We start from the raw sequence: 22007 nt of genomic DNA on the forward strand, positions 1-22007 counted from the left end.
TGTGCTGATGTCATGTTATTTTCAGCATCCTTGAAAAATTTTTAATTCGCATTCTTTTAACAAAAACTTATGTGGAAACAATTTTCTAATTAATTTAGCAATAAATAAGACTAGTTGCTGTAGAGATCTTAGTGCCCCACGTTCAAATATATCTATTTCTGCTTAAGGGGGGCGTTTTAGACCCGTTTACCCTAATGTTGCCGAAAAATGGATAATTCAAATATTTCCAATGCTAAAATAAATATGATCGAACGCGGAGCTCCAGTCCAATGTTCTATGAATTGTCGGGAACTATTTGATGCTTTTCTTGAGAACCGCTTTATTTATTATAACGAACTTGTATAATAGATAAAGCCTTGTACACTTAGTCAAATATAAACATCATTTATATCAATGCTTCAAAATGTGTCACCCTAAAATTCCAACGATAAACACAATTAGGCCAAGGTCGACTTTTTCGCTCCAACGCAATTGGCTCAGCAGTAGGTGTGAACGCCCGCACTCAAAAGTAAATCCCCAAATCACACTAAAACGTTCCTTTCCGGTTCAGCCACAGTAAATCTCACCGCTTCTTATGAGCTCGTGAAAGAAAGAAGAAAAAAAACCGTCGCTGTCAGCAGATTGGTTGATGAAAGTTCATTTACTTATCTCGTCTCTTTGCAGGTCCTCTTGGCAGAGATCGCTGAACCGCGTCTCCGTGGTTTACTCATTGGCGCTCCGTTCGTTTCCTACTCGATGGGAATTTTACTGGTTTACGCTATGGGCAGCCATCTGCACTGGCGGGAGGTTGCGTGGGGTGGAACCGTGCTACCCGTGCTGTCCTTCATAGCAATAACGTTAACTCCGGAAACACCTATTTATCTGACAAGAAACCACCAGCTGGAGAAAGCGGCCAAAGCGCTGTTATGGCTGCGAGGTTGTCCGATTCTGGCCAAGCGGGAACTGCTACAACTGATAGACCGAGTCCTGTGTGAGACTGAAGGAGACCAAAACAAAGGCATTTGGAAGTCATTGGCCAATATTTCTCTAATCAAGCCACTTCTAATTATCAACGGGTTTCATCTGCTACAAATCCTCTCCGGGACGTACCTGGTAGTGTTCTACGCAGTGGATATAATTTCTGACATGGGTGGAAGCGATATCAACACGATGCAGGCAGCAGTCCTTACGGCTGTAGCACGTCTTGTCTTTACGTTTCTCTACTGCTTTCTGCTGTTAGTGATGCCTCGACGGATGATGGTGATCGGTAGTGGCATTGGTTCTGGTCTCAGCTGCTTGGTGCTATCCATCTTTTTGTACATCCGATTGGACGCCGTCAAAACGCCGACAGACACCTACGTAGCAGCTGTATTCATTCTGCTCTATATCGGAACCAATACCGGATTCATGACCATGCCCGGAATCATGATTGGTGAACTACTGCCGGCGAAAATCCGCGGACGGATAGCGGGATATCTGTTCACACTGTTTAACCTGTTGCTATTCGGCGTTGCCAAAGGATTCCCGTATGCGAAGGAAACGTTCAAAACACAAGGTCTGTTCCTAATATTCGGCGTTGCCTCATTCGGGGCGTCCTTGTTGCTTTATCTGATGCTACCGGAGACTAAGGGTCGGACACTGCACGAAATCGAAGATTATTTCCAGCGGGGAAACTGGCTATGGATCACGAGGAGTCGCAAGCCATTGAAAGCGACAGTGGATGCCGACATAGAGGAGGGCGAACCTCTTAGGGAAATAAAAGACTAGGGTAAAATCTAACAGAAGCTTGTAAATACTGCCATTTATTGGTATTTTAATAGCCGTTTGTCAGATTGACAAAATGTGTGTGTAGTAAGGAAACAGCGTATGAAATGTATTTTGTTTTACACAGCGAATGACAAAAATGTGCGCCACTACCTCTTAATGATTCTGCCTTGTATCGGTGAACCAATAGTTAAATAGGAATGTCACAAGTATTTATACAACTGGACGCTGGAAGACCTTATACATTACATCATATGACATATTTGCTGCGACTTAGCCTTCAACAAATAGTCTTGCCAATAACGTGCTATGCTTGAAAAATATAAATGATTTGTACCGGGGATTGAAAGTTTGGGCAGGTACCTTACAGAAACTGCGATACCCGGGAGCAAATAATTACGTAATTAGTTACTAAACCAACCGAGAATTAAACTAAAAATATAGACAAAGAACGAAGAAATTCAAACTACAAATATTTCTCCCAATATGACCACAGAGTAGAAAAACTATTGTGATATTACATGTTAGGGATTTAGCTACTGAAACACACAAAGATATGTTTACGAAAATAATAGTATTTTTGTCAAGGGGATTTACTCCAATAAACCATGTAACAATATGTGTAAATCAATAATAAATTTAACGTCTAGTATTATATAGAATAAACATTCCTGAGTGATAGGGATGAAAAGTCACACAATTTATTGAATTAGAACTGTCATGTAAACTAAAAAAATATAATCTAATAAATTATATTTAAAAAAAAACGACGAACTAGCAACGAGTTTTACTCTCACTGCCCGCCAGTACAGCTCTACTTAAACGATACTCAAATGGATGCCATGGCCTAACCATCGGTCCTATCAACGGTTCACAGTTTGGAAGGTAGTCAAAGTAAATCTGCCGGAAACGATCGACATTGATCTGATAGGGAGCCATTGTGGACCAGTAAAAGCGACCTTCGTGGATTTGAACATCCTTAAACTTGCGGTAAAATTTAGCCAACTGTTTGTGAACCTGATTCGAAATAAAAAATCATTATTTGAAACAGATTGAGAAAAGGAAACCCTGCAACTTACAGTATTCTCCAACCTTTGCTTGTAGTTCCAGTTGACGCGACCTTGCATGCCAACATCTTTACATCCTGGCCAGCGTAGGGCAGTCACTTTTGGTATGAGCCAATCCCAGAAGAATTTACTTTCATGAAGCAACTCATTCCTCTCCTTCCGGGAAGTTTGAACGCCATAGCGGTGTTGGATCCAAGAATTCAAAAAAGGAAGTTTGTAAGTTTCAGGGAATGTCGCCAACACGTACTTCGGATCTTCGCAAAGTTTAAAAAGTGCTCTCTACAAAACAATCTCTTATCATAAACTTATCTGAAAAGCGTAATTTCTAATTACCTTCAAAAGAAGCTCCAGGAACAATGGATCTTTAGAAGCTATAAATTCAAAGTCCAACATATCAACTTCCGTTGTTTTCTCCCTAGCTTGCTCCCGTCCTTTCAGAAATCGTTCGTTCCACAGTTTCAGCTCGCAACGCCACATGTCCTTCAGGCAACGGTCGATAGCCTGACCCTCATCCGTATCCCCTTCTTCCATCCCAAGGGCAACCCGGATCGCTTTCTTCACCGGACAACCCGGTTTGGGAGTGCCATCCTCTTCCAAAATTTTGCGATAATCAAACTCATACGGAACAGTACCGCAACATAATCGGAAAAACTTCTGCGCCGTTGTCTGATTAACCGAAAGCATACTCCTGAGGCAGAATACCCCTCGGTCCGAAGTGCACGAACATCTAGTAGTCCCCTGTTGTAGCTTCCGTTGCCGCTCAAACGACTCCCAACATTCGGGGCAGTTGTTTCTGGGGGTAAGCATAGCAGATACGATCGAATCATCGATGATCTTCCGTAACAGCAGCTGAATCATTCGGGTTTCCCGTGCTACCTGTTTGGCATAACGGGTTTCCTCGCGGATCCTCGCGACATCATCGTTGATCTTCTCTCTGCAAAAGGTATAGGTTACGATGATGTTGAAAAACTCACTCTCGGTTCGACGATCCTTGAAGGTTAGTAGACGTTTGTATGTGTGTCGAGTGTAGCGTGGGTTAGTGCTAGGGCAATACAACGGCAAGCTGACTTGATCCAGTCCTAACCTCAATATTGAACAAGTTTCTGATTGGTCGTTTTGTAAATCAAGAGCGTTTATAATATTTACGAAAGTTAGATTTATCATTTTTGTGACACTTTTGTTTTACAACAAAACAGTAAAAACCATCATCAATATGGGTGTCATTGCAAGGGGTTAGTCGGTAGATATCGATAATTGATAATTAATGCCATTTTAAAATCCAAGACTTCCGGTTACCAGAAAATGGAGAGAACCATTATCAATATGCGTGTCATTTAAAGTGGGTGGTCAGTAGACATCGTTAATTGATGATTAACGCCATGTTGAAATCCTAGATAGCGACTCCCGGCTACCAGAAAATAGAGAAAATTATCATCAATATGGGCGTCATTTGAAAGGGGTTGGTCAGTAGACACAAAAAATTGATGTTTAACGCCAGTTTGAAATCCAAGATGGCGGCTTCCGGTTATCAGAAAATGGAGAGAGCGTGGTGGTGGTGTATTGGTGTCATCTGAAAGGAGGTGGTCAGTAGACACAAGAAATCAAGGCTCAACGCCGTTTAGAAATCCAAGATGGCAACTTCTGGGTACCAGAAAATATAGAGAACCTTCATCAATATGGAAGTTTAAAAGGGGTTGGTCAGTAGACACCATAAATTGATGATCAATGGCATCTTGAAATTCAAGATGGCGAAACTCAGTTACCACAAAACAGTGAAAACTATCGTCAATATGGGTGTAATTTGAAAGAGTCAGCCTTTTGGATCAACAGACATCAGTAATTGATGATTAACCGAAAATATTGCAATTCAAGATAGCGACTTACAGTTACCTGAAAAATGATAGAACAATCATCAATGTGTCATTTGAAAGGAGGTGGTCAGTAGTCATGTGAAATGAGATGGTCAACTTCCCCTCGAAACTGTGTAGGGTAATGGGCCTATACAGGGCCACTGTTTCTATTTTCATTCTACCCATTTGATGCCATTGACCAAAGCAGCGTTTGCTATCTTTGTTCCAAATGAAAGGGCGAGGCAAAGCTGTTGATCTACACATTTCATGGACTGTAGGCCAAGTAATTAACAAATTTGTGAAGCTCCTTCTCTAATCAGACCAAAATAAGCTTTTTACCCTATGTATTATTTTTATGCTCACAGTATACTTTTTCATCTCGAATACCCGTTTATATTGACGATGATAAGATTACGTCTTACGATCTATCCCTGCGTACTACCAATAAGTTCATTTCAACCATCGTGTCGGAATATGGAACGTTGGAATCCGTTAAGTTTGAAACCTGGAGAATTCTTTCCAGGTATTTCCAACGGTATTCGTGTTGTGAGAATGCGAGTAACAAAATCTATTCCTTCCTACCTGAACTTTCAGCCAAATTTCAAATCACGCTGTGCACATATGAAGGGCAGACCCTTACGTGTCAGTTTTGTAACAACAAGACACACTACGGAAAGCCATGTTGAAAAAACAACTGGAAGCGAACCCGCCACAAAGCCCTCAACATCATCTAAACCACAAGCAACCGGAGTTGCTGCTCATGTGCCAACGAAAGCTGGAACAATGAAACCTATGCACAGCGTGTCCAATCATTGTGATGCTACTCCTAGCACCAACGATAATAAAGTAAATGACAAAAAACACGGATTTGGAGAAAGCGGACTAATTAAAAGATCCACGACTCAGTCAAGCTAACGCATTGAGCCGTGTCAAACAAACGAAATTTAAAAAAAATATGGTTTTCACAAATATTTATTCGGGCTACGTTAACAGATCGGTACAAATACAAGATTCCGAACACAAACTTTCCAAAATTCCTAACAAAGAGGTACAAGAAGAACTATGTTTGCCATCAAACCCGTTCTAGATCATGCGTTCGGTACGAAATGTCCTACAAGCCGACCCGACCAAACTGGTCAGTGCCACCAAATCACGGGGATCTAGATATGTAGTCCGTACTACATCTAGAAAGTTTAACAACGCCTTACTGTCCATGAAGGAGCTGACAAAGGGTCAAAAAGTGGGGGTTATGTCACCTACCAAACCTGAAAATATACAAGGGGTTATCTATGACCCTGAAACAATCAATATGAGTGAACGTGACTTACTAAAGGAACTGCAAGACCAAGGCGTAGTGCGGATCTGTAGAATCACCAAAATGGTCGGTAATAGCTCGACGAACACGCCACTCGTGGTCCTCTCTTTTGCTGTTTCCCATTTCTCAGTATTTACTTCGGACATCTTCATACCAACATAAGCCGTTACTATCAAGCACCCATGACGTGCTACAATTGCGGACGCTTCAGACACGGCAGTCGTTCCTGACCGAATCAGGCGGTCTGCCTCTATTGTAGCCAAGCTCACGAATCTAGTTACTAAATCCCATGTGTTAACATACGTAAATTTCGGTCAATAACAGCTAACTCGCTATTGAAAACGCCTGAAGTACGTGGAAGAAGTCATCAAAATCAAAACCAACAGGAACCTGACGTTCCTCGAAGGCAGGGCGTTGATATTTAAGAAAACCTTCGGTATTATTTTTTCCAAAACCCATCCAACTCCGTAAGGAAATCCGACAACTGAAACAGCAACCGACAGATTGGACAAGGAGATCAAGTATCTCAAACAACAAGGCGCGAAGTTACAAAAACAGTAGCAAGCCACCCTTGCCGAACTGCGTTCAACAAACTCAGTATGAAGCTTAAAAGCGGTTCCCGTGACCCTAACCCCCGGGGAAAATTGACCTAACCGGAACAAACCAAAAAAAGAAAGTTCGCATAACCTACACATGCGACGCAGATTCCAACTGGATCACCTCATCAAACGGAACTCCGCAGGTCTAATAGAATGAAGGTCAGGGAGAGTAACGTCGAGCCATTCCCATTCAAAAACACGAACATCTGCTTTCCCTCGACCCGCATCAAACTTCGCCTAACTCCACAGTATGGTCAGACACAACAACGCAATGCATGAACATCGAGTAAAACAATCACTCGATCTAGAACAACAGGACAGTCAATCCCAAACAAGCCAGCACCTTCAATAGTTCTAAAGAGAAACCAAACAGACCCCCCGCGCGGGCCCTAACCAAGGATGTTCTGGCTAACACCGATACAGCCCCCGCGGCTATCGGTGCGGTTCTGCGTATCCCCAAGAGCAAGTAATACCCTCCAGTACTATATAGAAAACAGACGACTGTCCATCAGTTTTTACAGCAAAATTGAAGAACAACTAGGTCGACGCACCGATCCAAATGCAGAAAGCTCTATCACGAATTTCCCCACAAGCTTCGACAGGAGCTTCCGTCAAAAGTAGGGCTAGCCGCGACTCCAGGGCACGAGTACCGATAGCTGATAGCCGTCGCACGAATCATTTCCTATCCTGTCAGGTACGGTCGTTTCGTTGTACCTCCCAGTCGAAATATGGGAAGAAACTAAAAAAAAATCTGGAGCAACTCGAAACTCCCTTTCGCGTGATGGGAGATTTTAACGCCCACCACAACTTGTGGGGATCTAACAGATCCGATCAACGGTCCACCTACATGTCCCAGCGAAATCGGTGGAGCAGATAGAGGCTATCGAGGACTGCAATACTATCATACTGAACGATGGAAATCCCATTCAAACCCAATACATGTGACTCTGGATTTATCCATCTGCTCCGCCGATATCGCTGGGACATGCAGGTAGACCGTCCTCCTCGCCTCCGGTAACAGCGACCCTTTTCCAATTTGTCCATCGCATTACCATTCTCCACCATCTACCACCCGTCGTCGCCGTTGGCTATACGACCGCGCAGGCTGGAACAGATACATCATACAACTCGACCAGTTAATGTAAATCTTCGCGTTAGCAGCCGAAAATATTATACCTTAGAACTAGTGGCAAGCCTTCGCCTCAACCCATACATTGGTGGAATATCAGAGATCGCCGCACGGCCCTAAGATCTCTGAAAACGACACCCTTAGATCACCCACTGCGAGAACAGAGAGGGATAAACTTCCGTATCGACAGAAACGCAGCTAGAACGGCTACCAAAGAAGCAAAACAGAAGAGTTGGAACGCCTTTCTCAAGGGAATCTCACCCGAATCGACTACATCCGAATTGTGGAGGAGAGTGAATTCAGTGGCAAGAGAAGGCAAACCAGTTTCTCACTCGTTATCAACGGGAACACTAAAGGCTGATCTACAGGAAATTGCTGACGAACTCGATACATTTCTGCACTACGTTACCCTCCCTTCGATCTTCCTGGCACACCTCCAAATACGAGGTAGACCCCAGGTATCATTTCCACCAAACACAGGGGCAAAACTTCAACTGGACATTCTCAGGTCAAGAATTGACAGCAGCCCTAGCCGCTACGCACGACCAAACTGCTGGACTAGATAAGATCGGGTAGCCCTTACTGCGACACTCTCCAGCAACCAGGAAGTTTTACTGGAATGTCTCAACCATATGTGAAAAGGGCAACCTATTCCTCCATCTTGCAAAAGGGTCTTGATAATTTCTATCCCCAAGGAAGGAGGAGAGCCCGAATCCAAAACGACTACCTCGAAAAAGTTATAGAACGGATGGTCAATAAACGCTTCATGATCTTCTTGGAGCAGAACCACCACCCGGACCAGCCTTTCGCAAAGGAGCGAGGTCCGAATCCCATCTTGGTACTTTTGGAGAGATATTTCTTCAATCCCTAACCAACGACCAACACGCAAACATCACTGATTTAGACATCGCCAAAGCATACAACACGATTAGCCGAGAGGAAGTTCTCCGACAGCTGGCTAACTAGGGAGTTATCGAAAACTTGGGCAGCTTCATAAAGAATCATATCTCTACGACTGCACATTCCGTGTAGGAATCGGTGGTCAACAATGTAGAATCTTACCTGAAGAAAACGGGGTCCCCCAAGGATCCGTGTTTGATGTTTTACTGTTTTTGGTCAGCATGAACTCGCTCTTCGCCACCCTCCCAGAAGGTGTCCATATTTTTGTCTACGCCGATGACATCATAATCGTAGTAGTAGGGTAGTCGACGACCCAAGTGAGAATAAAGTTGCAGACTGCAGTCAACACTGTCAGTCGGTGAGCCGAAACTGTTGTAATTTACACCACGTTGACACTAGTTGACCAAACTAAATGGCACACTGATTCCCTTCCGCCGGTAACCGAAGGTCCTCGGCATCACACTGGATTGTCGCCTTCAAGCCACAATTGCGATCCCTCAAACGAGATTGCGCCCTCAGCGCCGAAAGGGTTCTTATGCATAGAAAGATCTACTATATGATTGAAATTACAAGCCACAATTGGGACGATTTCAAGTGTGTATTGGCTCCTCTGTACAACAGCGATACGACTGATTTCCAAGCTACTCCCAAGCTACTCCCAAGCACCCTAGCGGAAGCCGCCTGTGTCGAGGTCGGCCTGCTATCCTTCCGGTGGAAGTCGCCAACATTGTACTCCGATGCGTCCTAAGATATTAAGTGAGCACATCGGGCAACGACTGTGCTTTACTACTGTCCGCCCACAACATATTTCGGTAGTCTACCTGTACGGCACTTCCTCAACTGACACGTCGTTATCGAACCCGGGGAGCGCCACTGATACCAGAATTAGCCCGAGCTATCTGAATATATTATATAGCTCGAGCTAAGTTCTACCAGCTAATGAAAGATCGGCTCACAAACAACGCCCTGATCCCCACAGATGCTTCCAAGCTAGTCGACCGAGTTAAAAGTGGAAGCTGCAGCGTTTAGCCTTCGCTCGCTAACAAAACATATGGCATCCCGACCGTCATACTATCCGACTCCCTGTGGGTAATCACTGCCCTGGAAACTGGCACATACAGGCTATCGAGAACTAGTGCGATTCGCTGACTACAATTTGGTGAGTTCCTGGTCATTGTGGGATCAACGGAAATGAAAAAGCCGATGCACTGGCAGCGCGCGAGACTTACCGTGAAACTACTTACCAAATTGGTACCATCCTCGGATATAATTCCGGAATTTCGGAGTAAAACAAGAGAACATTTCACCAACCACTGGAGGAATCAATACGGTCACCCCCAGGAGGTTAAAGGGGGGCTGGCATGCTGGATTGATCGCCGCAAAAGACTCGAGCAGAGAGCCCTCTCTCGACTGCGAACTGATTACACAAAGATCACCCACGAACACACAATCACTAGGGGCGTTCCACCAGTGTGCCTCATATGCCAAACAAGGCTTACTGTGGAACACCTCTTGGTGAACTGTCCGTGATTTACCAACCTCCGTATCCGTACCGGCTCCCACTATCCATCTGGGACATCCTAGCAAACGATCCAGTGAGCGAAGAAACTCTAATGTCCTGTTTAAGAGAAGCGAGACTTCTCGAACGTATCTAGAACACGAACATCGAACGTTGTTAACCAGTGGTTCTCAACCTTTTTCGTACCATAGACCCCTTAGAAATTGCGCTGGGTTGCGGCGGACCCCCACGGATTAACATCGATTTTGTATGCTATGAATATGTTATTTTCAGTTTGTTAGGAAACAAGACTCGGAAGGAAGATCTGCACTCGGAAAATATATTTTTCTTCGCGGACTCCCAGAAATGACTTCGGACCCCAGGTTGAGAATCACTGCTCTAAACATCTCTTGCAGGCGATTTAATTTGTGCAATCCCATGGGCGCTCCACCTCACTCGAACCGGGTGTAGGGGAGGTTAGCCGCGGCTCACAAACACCAAACAACAATGATCACTCGAAGCCAACAACCATGATAACAGCACACCGTCCGAACCGTTGGCCCTCTGTCTCACTCTTAGCGGGTGTAGGGAAAATTTCCAGCGGACCATTAATACTACTATACCGAGCATAAACCCTCGAGTTGCAACCCATGCGAAAAAAATGAGGAAATACTGCAGGCCCACCGGTCTCCACCCGCATCGAGATACAATACAACCGCGAACCTTCCTCCTCACCACTAGCGGGTGTAAAGGCGGCTCTCTGCGGCCCAATACCTCCGCAACACCGAACACCGACTCCCAGAGAACATCTGAAACATCTGCAGCTAACGAGATACGACACAGGCAATAACAAAATGAAAAACACTTCTTAATGCAATGTAACACAACCCTTCTTTTCTAATGGGCGAATGACCTCATGATTAAAGGTCAAATAAAAAATAACGAACTGTAAGCAAGTTTCACAATTTGAATATCTCTACATTTGCTTCAGTACAAATTAGGTCCTACAGATTACCATGTCCCTAACGGCGACGAGATTTATCAACCTTAGGCCGTGGTCATTGATGGTTGAGGGGAAGCTCGCCATGACCATAACCGAACGAGGGAATTCCTCTCTCCCGATCGATGCATTTGGATCCTCGATGAGTTTCACGTCATATTCCTGGTACCCTCCGTAGCTCTTATCTAGACGTGTATAGAATTCGCCTTTCACATTGTCTAATTTGTTGATACCGGCACCCACTATCTAATGACCCGTCGATGTTGCTTACCAAGTGCTACAAAACCTACCACTGGAATAGGTGTGGTACTTGAGCGAGTTGGGTTTACTGCGCGGAATTCTCGTTCGTGGAATTCTCATCCGCCTAACAACATCCCCGCTCCCTCAATACCACCCCCCCCCCCCCCCCCCCGCGCATATGTTTATCGATGAAGGCATTGGCGGTGGACAGTTTACACATCCACTACCTTTCCCGGTCGTCAGCGAATGCCACTGCAACCAACAGGGGACCGCCAGTGCTAGGAAGACCAGTTCCAGAGCTTCCAAGGTTGTATGATCCAGTTCGTCTTTCACAAGCGACACCCACTCAGCAACAATTGATGGCAAGACAGGACCTCCCGCCTTTCGCGGGAGACCCAGAGGATTGGCCTCTATTCTATAGTGCTTATATGATCTCGACAACAGTGTGTGGTTACTCGGACGTCGAAAATTTGGCCAGACTTCAAAGAGCCCTGCAGGGCAAAGCGTTCGAATCGGTGAAGAGTCGACTGCTGCTCCCACCGTGTGTACCTCAGGTGTTGTCTACGCTTTACATGCTGTACGGACGACCTGAACTGATCATCCAAACACTGCTGAACACAGTTCGTGAGACCCCAGCTCCAAAGTCGGACCAACTGGATACACTTATATCGTTTGGGATGACCGTTCAGAATCTTTGCGACCATCTCAAAGCGTCAGGACAGCTGGCGCACCTGTGCAATCCGGTTCTACTTCAGGAACTAGTGGAGAAGATACCGACGCAGATAAACATCAGTTCGTCGCCGTTGATTTGCGAATATTTGCAGCCTACATGTCCACACTGATGGTCGCGGCTTCGGATGTTACGGTCATCGCTGATTGTAAGCAGTCACGATCGAGAAAAAGTGAGCGTTTTAAAGAAAGGAACTTCTTAACCTATACATGCCCATGTTGTTTGTGGACAACAACTTTTTTAAACGGCTATAACTTTTGATTGAGGCTAGTTTTGCTCACAAAAACAAAAACAGTCTATCGCCTTTCATTTGAGCATTAAAAGTTACAAGGATCAGTTCTAGAACTGAAGTTATTACAATTCGTCTGATTGGATTCCGGTGGAGCAGTGCTGCCAGGTACAGTTTACGTTGATGACGGAAAATGAATTTTTCATATATCTTTGTTATAGTTCAATATTATTAAAAACTGATAAAACTTATCAATTTAGACTGTCTTTGGCTACGTTTCCCACGCAGATGGACTATTGTAAATATTCTAGGAGAATTGTATAGAACATTTGAAGGAAAAAATTGAGCAGCCTCTAGCACTGCGAGGGAAGCACCTATCTTTATGAAAAAGGCTTTTCGTGTTTCTTAACCCTACCGTTTTCAAGTAAAAATAGTTTAGAAACCCTACATGCACTAGAAAAAAGTTGGGCATGAAAGGGTTAATTACACATTCACCGAGCGAAACCTTTGGAAAATAGAATCCGGGTAGGCGTTGGAAAATAGTCCATGATCATCGGCCTTGTAGGACGTGTCTGGGAAACACGGAAGGCGCCCGTGTAAGCTACAAGTTCGTTGCGGAGTGGAAGGCTGTCAGCTGCGGCATCATCGGATGCTACTCTCAGAATGACAAAAACAACAAAGCCAGCGTCCAGCAATAACAAAAGTGCAGAGGGCGGGGTGAATGCACACCATACTACCGAGAGGTCAACGTTGTTTCGCATACTTCCAGTAAAACTTTACTGGAAATAAAAATCGGTAGAAACTTTCGCGTTCCTTGATGACGGATCAGCAATGACTTTAGTCGAGCAGTCTATTGCGGCGAGTATTGATGACGGAGAAGTAGCTCCCTTGGCTAGCTTGGACCAGTAACGTGACTCGTGAGCAACCTAACTTACAGCGTACTTGCATAGATGTTTTCGCTCTGGGAAAGGACGACCGGTTTTCCTTGAATAACACGAGGACAATAGCTAGGCTGGACCTTCCGAAACAGACACTGAAGTATGAAGATTTAGCACGGAAGTACGCGCATCTACGAGGCTTACCAGTCGCCAGCTACGAATCAGTTTCACCTGGCATCTTAATTGGATCGAATAATGATGGTTTGATAGCAACGCTGAAAGTACGCGAGGATCAACTAGACGATCCTCTGGCGACCAAGATGCGTTTGGGCTGGACAATCTACGGAATATACGGAGGATGGCGCTAATTCAGCGAACTACACTACAAGAACTACTGATTGTCAAGACAGATGTGCAGCTGATCAAGAGTTACACGATCTAGTTAAGCGTCATTTCACAGTCGAAAATGTGGGCGTGTCGGCAGACAAAGGCCCGGAATCGGAGGAAGATAAGCGCACCTGTCACATCCTGGAAGGGACGATCAAAAGGATTGCAAAGGGATTTGAGACGGGGCTGCTGTGGCGTCATAACGGAGTGCAATTTCCCAATAGGTTTCTTATGGCCATGCGCCGCCTGGAATGTTTGGAGAGGAAAATAAACAAGGATCCTGAATTACGAGAAAGTGTGCAGCGCCAAATTGGCGAATATCTGAAGAGCAACTACATCCACGAAGTTACTCCCTGGGAACTGAAGCCTACTGACCCCGGAAAGGTGAAGCAGCCGGGCAAAATCAGACTGGTGCGGGATGCCGCGACGAAAGTCGGAAATGTTTCATTGAACGCCATGCTTCTCAAAAGTCCGGATCTACTAGATCTACTACTAGCATCGGTGCTTTGTGGCTTTAGGGAGAGTTCGGTAGCAGTTTGCGGAGATTTGGAACAAATGTTTCACCAGTTCAGAATACAGATGTACACTGCCAGGAGATACAGACACGTAAAGGATTCGATATAAGGAATTGACATTCGAACTCGAAAACGCTGCTGCAACGGATCGGAGAGTCAAATCAACCACAAGCAAAGGTTATATGCGTCGACGCGGAGAGTGAAGCGGAAAAAGTGCTTGGTCTACTGTGGCTGCCCGAAAAAGATATCCTGGCTTTCGCAGCCGAGCTGCAGATAGACGGCATCTCTCCGACGAAGCGGAATATCTTACGCAGTGCTATGAGCTTGTTCGACTCCCTAGGGCTGCTATCACACATTACCGTTCAAGGTCGAATGATTATCCAACACTTGGCGCAGCAAAGCCGTCTTGGATAATCTTATGTCGGCTTAGACTACCTCGGACCCGTTCGGGTTAGAGTTGATCGGAGCTGCGCTAAACGATGGGTTGCTCTATTTACGTGCCTCACGGTGAGAGGCGTACATCTGGAAGTTGTTTATTCACTGACTACGGAATCCTGCAAGATGGCCGTTCGTCGGTTTGTTGCACGCCGTGGATCATCCTAACCAGGAAGCACTTACACCTAATCACTTCATCCTCCTAAGCTCGAGCGGAATCCCACAGCTATACCCGAGACGCTGAAGATCACTCGTACAAATTGGAACATGGCCAGACAACTAGTGGACCAGTTTTGGAGAAGGTGGATCAGAGAATACCTCCCAACTATAGCGAATAGAACCAAATGGTTCGGAGAGGTGGAGCCGGTGAAGGTGAATGATTTGGTGATGGTCATCAACGAGAACCAGCGCAACGGATGAAGCAGAGGACGTATCCTATCGGTGATACGAGGAAACGATGGACGTATCCGACAAGCAACAGTACAAACGACGAGCGGAGTGCTCCGCCGTCCAGTGGCCAAACTGGCAGTGCTGCAGGTACAAGGCAGTAGTAAGGCGAAGTCAGTGCCGGAAACGGAAGCGCGTTACGGGTCGGGGAGTGTTACCAAACCTAGCAGCACTGACGGCCTAACAATAGACATTCAACACTTCTTTGTCAATATCATATCGGCCAGATCTTCAATCAGTTCCCGTTGTTCGGCAAAGGTGCTCCTCGAAAAGTTGCCAAGCTATTGGGAAATAATGGAGCAACGGAGTCTCTTTACTCACTCTTAACCCTCTGGCAGTCGCGTTAGTGCACTGAGTGCACGCTGCTCTGAAAATCCAGCGAAATCGTGTTAGGGCACCAGCGGCTGCTCGTTCATTGGGCCATAAGCGCAACTTCCGGAGGGTTAACAGGCAATATAACAAGGAAGGGCCATACGAAGTTTGATGTTGCAGGTATAGACAGTGCAGTACGAGGAAAATCGATTCCAGCTAGCTAATTTTTTTACGTATCAGACAATGCGGTACAGAAATATTGCCCTTCCAACCATTCAGATTGAAGTAAAAATTGGCACACGGACGGTTTTGTCCTCTGGTAATTATAAACCAACGACCGCTTACAAGTAGAATGCTGTCATCTATCATAAAGCTGTGTCAAATATGATCGATTAGCATTTTTCAATCTTCATATTTTGAAGATTGTTTCGAAGCCACTAAGCAAGTAACATTATGGTATATTTTTGCTAAAAACTGCTACAACTCGTTCTAATTATGCGCTTTCGTTTCATCTACTAGTCACAACTCATCATTAATAGGCACATTAAGCGAGCACATCGGCTCAAAAGCGCAATTCTCTATCCTTTCGTTGAATATTCGTTTGACGGTGTCATAATCACACAATGCCTGTTTCTGGGGACATCCCGGAATCGTTACGGGACATTCCTGGTGCGTTAGCATCACGTGAGTACCGTTGGTACATCTAGAAATAAAAATAAAAAATAGATTTCTTTTTCTAAACGAAGATGCTAGATAATTAACATACTCCAATTTTGTGAACACTAAATTCGTAGCGAAGGCATCTATTTCGCTGACCCTCCAATGTCTCCTTCGTTCGAAATCTTTATGCGTCAATTGATAATCGTCGTGGAACAATCCTAGGAAAGCCATAGCCTTCAACAGCGTTCCAGAATGGGTAAAATAAAACGTATACGGTTCGAGATCCTCGTCAAATCGGTGGAAAAAATCTCCAAACGCAGCGCATGCCTGTTTGTACGTCAAATCATAACCGTAACCATCGATCCAATAGTACTCCAAATCCTCTCCAAATTCCAACACCTTAACGGAAGCTTTGTCAAAAAGCAAACACCACGGTGACACATACCTTTTCCTCCAGGCTGTCTCAAAGGCACACGTCTGGTACATCAAATGAATGCTATCCGCATCGACGTACGTTCCAACCTTCCTAGAGATCCTTCCAATCACCTCCTTCATTGGTTTACTATTGTAAAACAGGTCTACCTCCCGGACGGCTTCCGGGTTATGTTTTATATTCTGCTTCCAACGCTCGCACAGCTTGTAAAACCTCAGAACTGGGTCTTTGGATAACGGTTCAGGAAAGACGATATCTTCTATCCTGTCAAATAAACCGAAACTAAAATTTCGAGCACTGTTTTCCGCTCGTTCCGTTTTAGTAAACTTAAAATAGAAATCATCTCTCTGATAATGCATCGGTAATGCCGAACCAAAGCGTTGTCTAAACCTCCGTCCGATTTGCTGCATTTCGTCAGCTCCTTCCTCCACCAGCAACTTCTCCTGGTCAGGCTTCAACATAGGTTTCCACCGTTCAAACAGTTCCAATTCCTTCCTACACAGCCTTCCATGCTGTAGAATATCATCTCGAATGCCAACCAAGTCACTGTTCATCCCTTCGATAACCTTCCGTGATGGATTTCGGGTCCCATGTCGGAACAAACCCCACGTCTTGGTAATGCGACAGCCCTCGAGGTCAATCGGTTCCGTGGCACAATCACGCAAAACATGCCGATATGGTGTCTTGGTAGCTAACCTTCTGTGCACCGCTTCCCACGGTTTCTCCGAACAGGCTTGACTTTCGACTACTGTCCCCACCAACCAGCAGTGGATCAGTAGTTCCAGTAGCGCAAGCCTTGCTGCGAACATCTTGGCATTGCACTTACGCTGCAGAACACGCACTGATTGTGGCTGCAAATTTCGCGGGCACACACTGAGGTATATTTAAATTGACGAGATAAATCCGCCCTGCGGAACGGACCTAGAATCGTTGATAATAGTTTCACCTTGAGAAAAACAAAACGGCGTTTTATTTATAATAGTCTCAAAACAAACAGTGCGACAGCACACGACTTACGGTTTCATTCATGAGAATCGTGCACTAGTGTGTGTCATTTATTTTGACGTTTTTTACGAAAATCGATCACTGAATGCAATGCTGGTGCATTTGATTTAAAATCACAGAGGTACGAATAGACAACTTCAGGAACAGCAGGGTTACTGGATAAAATGACAAACGCTTGCATAAATGGCAGATAAAGCGATGGACATTTTCAGTCGTAGCAGCCTTTGCCTTCAATCTGAAATGATGTAGACCTACTCATTTCTACACGCGTGCTCATGTTCAGAAATGTCCTGTCATCTATTTAAAGTCTAGTTAACAGTTCGGAAAATGGGTCACAGGATTTCGCACGGGATTTGCGTCGGGATTTGATCAGGGAAAATTTCCCGCCGAGATCTCTCTAAACTGTCAAACCAAAAACTCCAACATGTGTTGTATGTATCTTGATTTCGTTTCGTCAATAACTGGCACCCAAGACCGTCCATCAACTACTGACGAGATAAAATCGAAACAAAAAAAAATCAACTTATTAAAGTTAGTTATTGTTCCCTCACGCACATATTTTAACCAATCTTATTTGCTCCTTTGTGAGAAACAGCATATACAGTTAACTCTCTCTATGTCGATATTCTCTATGTCGATATTTTTCTCTATCTCGATTATTTCGTGGGTCCCTTCAGATCGCACGTATAAAAACTCCTGTATGTCGATATTTTCTCTATCTCGATATCTCCCTATCTCGATGTACCTAGCCTGTATTATTCTCCCTCTATGTCGATGTGGTTTTTTTCTCTCAGGACATCACAAAGCATATGCATAATGAAATGAAAACTAGCGATCAGGGCGCTAAGTCCTATATCAATATTCTGCATGTAGGGGCAGTAAAGACATGATTTGGGGTAAAGTGGATATTCAATATGTTTTCCTACGCGACTTTGTAAAACGAATTCATCTTAATCTGCATATATTGAGGTTTTCTAGAAATTAAGCATTTTTGGGTTCAAAATTTTGACTTTTACGTGTTATAAAAATATTTAAAGTGCAGCCATCTGTAGCGGAAATCATACTTTCGTGGTCAAAACAATGTCAATTAGGGGAACATGGGGAGACTTGACCAAGTGCAGAATTCTATTATTGGCTATGACGTGTTCTATTAGGTTCTTAAAAAAATTTCAAGAATATTTTTATACTAGTTTCTGTCCGTTAAGGTAATTTTAAAAGTTTGGAATGAAAATAAAAATCTTTATGGAAAAGATTCCGTATTTAATAAATTTGCGTTAAATGATGTAATTTATTATCAAACTTTGTATGGATGTATCTACTCGCCTAATAATTACTTCTAAAGTACTCACATTATTTTATACTGTATGAACTAGTGAAATGATTTTACATAAATCGGAACATTGAAATAGTTATTACTAAAATTTGCACGAGATTGAACGCAATAACTAATGTTGGGGAGACTTGACCAAGATTTTATGGGGAGACATGACCAAGTAGCAATAAGTCAAAGAAATATATTTTTTCTGATATTTACTGTGCTGTCGTACCTACTGTTAGTGTTAATCACGTCACAAAAATCCCACATCAAATAGCAGTCTATATCTTGTTGTACTAGTAAACAAAATTAGTAGTAATATGGCTGATTTTGTGACGTGTTAATATGCAATGTAAGCAGTAATAACAGTTAATCCTTAAAAGGAAATGCATTAAGGCTCAAGTTACCTCAAGGCTTGGTAGTGTGCGTAAGAAAAATTGTGCTCAGCTTTGCCACCAGATTATCCATTTAAACCTTTTCAAAACTCTAAAAGAAGAATATCAGTTCTCGAGTACTTTTTCAAATGGACGTAAGTAACAATGAGAGATTCTCTTTGAGGTCTTTCTCTTCTGTTCATTACTCGGCCATTTCAACATTTACTACTCTACTCTTTGCATAATATTGTAGTAAAAACCGTCGGCTTTCGATATGTACTGGAAAATTAGTACAAAGTGTTGTAATGACGTCGTAATAAACGAAAGAGAAAGTAAACAAAGAGAGGCTCTCAATGTTACTTACGTCCATTTGAAAAAGTACTCGAGAGTTGATTTATTAGATCATCACGATTCAATTCATGCAAAATACCTGCCGGAAAGGCCATCGGCTTAGCTGAATGGTGCTTTTGAAAATGTGGCTGTGGTTTTTTCATTGCGCTGTTGTGTTGCGTGCCCTAGCACGGTGTGGTAGTGTGACAAAAAATCACAGCCACTTTTTCAAAAGCACCATTTAGCGAAACCGATAGTTTTTCCAGCAGCTATTTTGTATGATTTGAATCGTTGTGATCTGATAAATCGGCTGATATTCTTCTTTTAGTGTTTTGAAAAGGTTTAAATGTATAATCCGGTGACAAAGCTGAACACAATTTTTCCTACCCATACTACCCAGCGTTCAAAACTAACACATGCTCCAAAAAGGTAACTTGAACCTTAAACACTGTCGAAATTTATGAAATGCAACCCTTTTATATTTTTTGCTGCTACCTAATGACTTCGACAATATGGACAAAAGGATTACAGTATTATTTATGTCATTATTTTTTGTTCTGATTTTTCAAAATTCTCTTGGTCAAGTCTCCCCAGGCCTTGGTCAAGTCTCTCCGCAGTGGGGAGACTTGATAAAAAAAAGATCTCAGACAAACTTTTATAACTTTTGAAAAAGTAAATTAAAAATTCTGCAAAAAATTATGAACACGAATAATACCTTTTTACATTATATCTCAATGACTTTGGAAGGATTGAAAACTTTTAGAGATTTATGCAGATTTAGCTGAAAACCTGGTCGTCTCTCCATGTTCCCCTACATATGGGGCAGAATGAAAACTGCAAATAAGAGATTCCTTCTCAAACAGCAAACTTGATGTTTTGCAGTGCGTGTGCACTTTACCTCGTTGTCTACTACCCTACTGCCCCCAATACGAGCATCAATCTTTATTTCCCGGTATGCATTATGATGTCCTGAAGGAAAAGTTGTCTCAAAGAAAATCATTGTGTTCTATATGTCGATCTCTCCCTATGTCGATGGTCCCTTCATTATCGACATAGAGAGAGTTAACTGTAATTTCAATTAGTGATGCCACAGCATTTCTGGCAAATACCTACAGCCCTTTCAAAACACTCACCTCACTGCGGTCCGCTTCGTCAACAAACCCATCAACTTCTTCCGTCGCTTCTCCATGTCTTGATGCTTCCGGCACAGATCCGCCCTCTCAGTCGTCTGACTAACCATGAGAGCGATCTGATCATTGAGCAGTTCCCGGACAATCAACTCCGCACTATCGCAGGCACTGGACAGAGGAATCGTTCGCTGAACTTGTTCGTCCATTTCGTCGAACGATGTTTGATTACCCCGTGCCTTTCGCGCGAACCAACGGGATGCTTCATTCGGAATTATGTAGTCCGGATCTCGGTATTTTTCATAGCGAGAGATGCAAAAAGGTGTCGAAGGAATAAATTCACAGATTGGGAAGCTTTCCGGTTTGCGGCAAGTAACCCGCTGTCGTTCCAAATACGGCGAACAATACCGTACATTGCTGGCCCAGTCCGATAAGCCGCCCTTGCTACCAGAGTAGCGCTTACAGCACGGTTTCTTTGGCGCAGGAGGAGGCAGAACCGCTTCCAACCCCCTTAAAGTACTCATCATATCAAGGTGGCATATTGCGGACATCAGCAAACGTTCGTTATTGCTGTAATCTTTTCGCCCCTTTGAGTAGAACAACTCAAGCAGAAACCACAAAAAGCACAAATCGTTTCCGCGTGACATTATAAGGGCTTCACGAAATGTAACTTCTGGACAAATTGGATAAACACCTAGCCGTCGAACCAAGCTACGACAACGAAAAAAAGTATCCTCGTCCAAATCATCCTGGACAGCTTCTAGAAGCTGATTCAAGGCTTCGACTTGCTCGTTCGAAAGTTCCTGGAACCACAAAGGAATCAAGCGTCTCTGACATATTTCGGTCATTTCATGCTCTGGAAATCATAATCAAATCATCTCGACGATTAACTATACACCGAATTGCAACAGAACCTTTTTGTGACAGGACCAGTTGAAATCCTTCCATGTAGTTTTGGTAAGCCGATACGGCTGCTTTGTAATCATAGAAGTCTTTTTCAGGTTGGCCAGAACATTTTCGTTTTGCCGTTGAATCTTGTTGCTATGAACAACACTTATCATTTAAAGCAATTTTATAAGATTGCTACTTACCATCAGGTTTACTCTGTCCGGTTCCAGTATCTTTGTTCCGTTCATTTTCTTCAACACCAGTTTTTTGGAACACTGCACAATTTTGGAACAAAGTTTTGATTTAAATTATAGCACTTAGAACTACTCACTGGAAAATCACTACCAACAGGTTATTGTGCTCAATAAAATTACAAATTACTTCAAATTTACACAAAAACTTGAAAAATATTTCCGGAAAACTTAGCGACGAATTTTCACTTCCGTTCAAAATGACTTGGTAACAGAAATAAATAACGGCCCACTGCAAAAACAACGCTGCAGCGCTTCATTAAGCACGATTCATGTGACAATCCCAGCTTAAGCGTCACGTCACTGTTTTCCATCCAAATTAGTTCTCGAGTAGCACGCGTGAGCAGCCG

General features: G+C 43.7%; 3 protein-coding genes across 5 annotated transcripts in view; 1 reads left to right on the forward strand and 2 right to left on the reverse strand.

The window, feature by feature from the left end:
- Positions 1–2491, forward strand: part of LOC131689385 (facilitated trehalose transporter Tret1-like) — a 40101-nt gene extending 37610 nt beyond the window's left edge. For both annotated transcript variants that reach the window (XM_058974439.1, XM_058974438.1), the window contains exon 5: positions 664–2491. In XM_058974439.1, coding sequence (XP_058830422.1) covers positions 664–1746 — 1083 coding nt within the window. In that variant the 3' untranslated portion in view covers positions 1747–2491. The remainder of the gene's footprint in view (positions 1–663) is intronic.
- On the reverse strand, positions 2394–21856 carry LOC131689384 (uncharacterized). Its single transcript, XM_058974437.1, has 7 exons — positions 21752–21856; positions 21610–21681; positions 21433–21559; positions 20525–21374; positions 3144–3744; positions 2823–3089; positions 2394–2760 (listed from the first exon to the last, which is right to left on the reverse strand). The coding sequence occupies exons 2-7, from the start codon at positions 21652–21654 to the stop codon at positions 2518–2520; spliced, it is 2133 nt and encodes a 710-aa protein (XP_058830420.1). The 5' UTR covers positions 21655–21681; positions 21752–21856; the 3' UTR covers positions 2394–2517.
- On the reverse strand, positions 15667–17505 carry LOC131689386 (multiple inositol polyphosphate phosphatase 1). Of its 2 annotated transcripts, XM_058974441.1 has the most exons (3): positions 17385–17505; positions 16041–17313; positions 15667–15977 (listed from the first exon to the last, which is right to left on the reverse strand). In XM_058974441.1, the coding sequence occupies exons 2-3, from the start codon at positions 17174–17176 to the stop codon at positions 15794–15796; spliced, it is 1320 nt and encodes a 439-aa protein (XP_058830424.1). In that variant the 5' UTR covers positions 17177–17313; positions 17385–17505; the 3' UTR covers positions 15667–15793. The 2 variants fall into 2 exon arrangements, with proteins under 2 accessions (XP_058830424.1, XP_058830423.1); XM_058974440.1 differs by lacking the exon at positions 17385–17505 and having other exon boundaries at positions 16041–17378.
- Positions 21857–22007: the final 151 nt, after the last annotated feature.

Source organism: Topomyia yanbarensis, chromosome 3 (assembly GCF_030247195.1).
Source record: "Topomyia yanbarensis strain Yona2022 chromosome 3, ASM3024719v1, whole genome shotgun sequence".
NCBI classification, from domain to species: domain Eukaryota; kingdom Metazoa; phylum Arthropoda; class Insecta; order Diptera; family Culicidae; genus Topomyia; species Topomyia yanbarensis.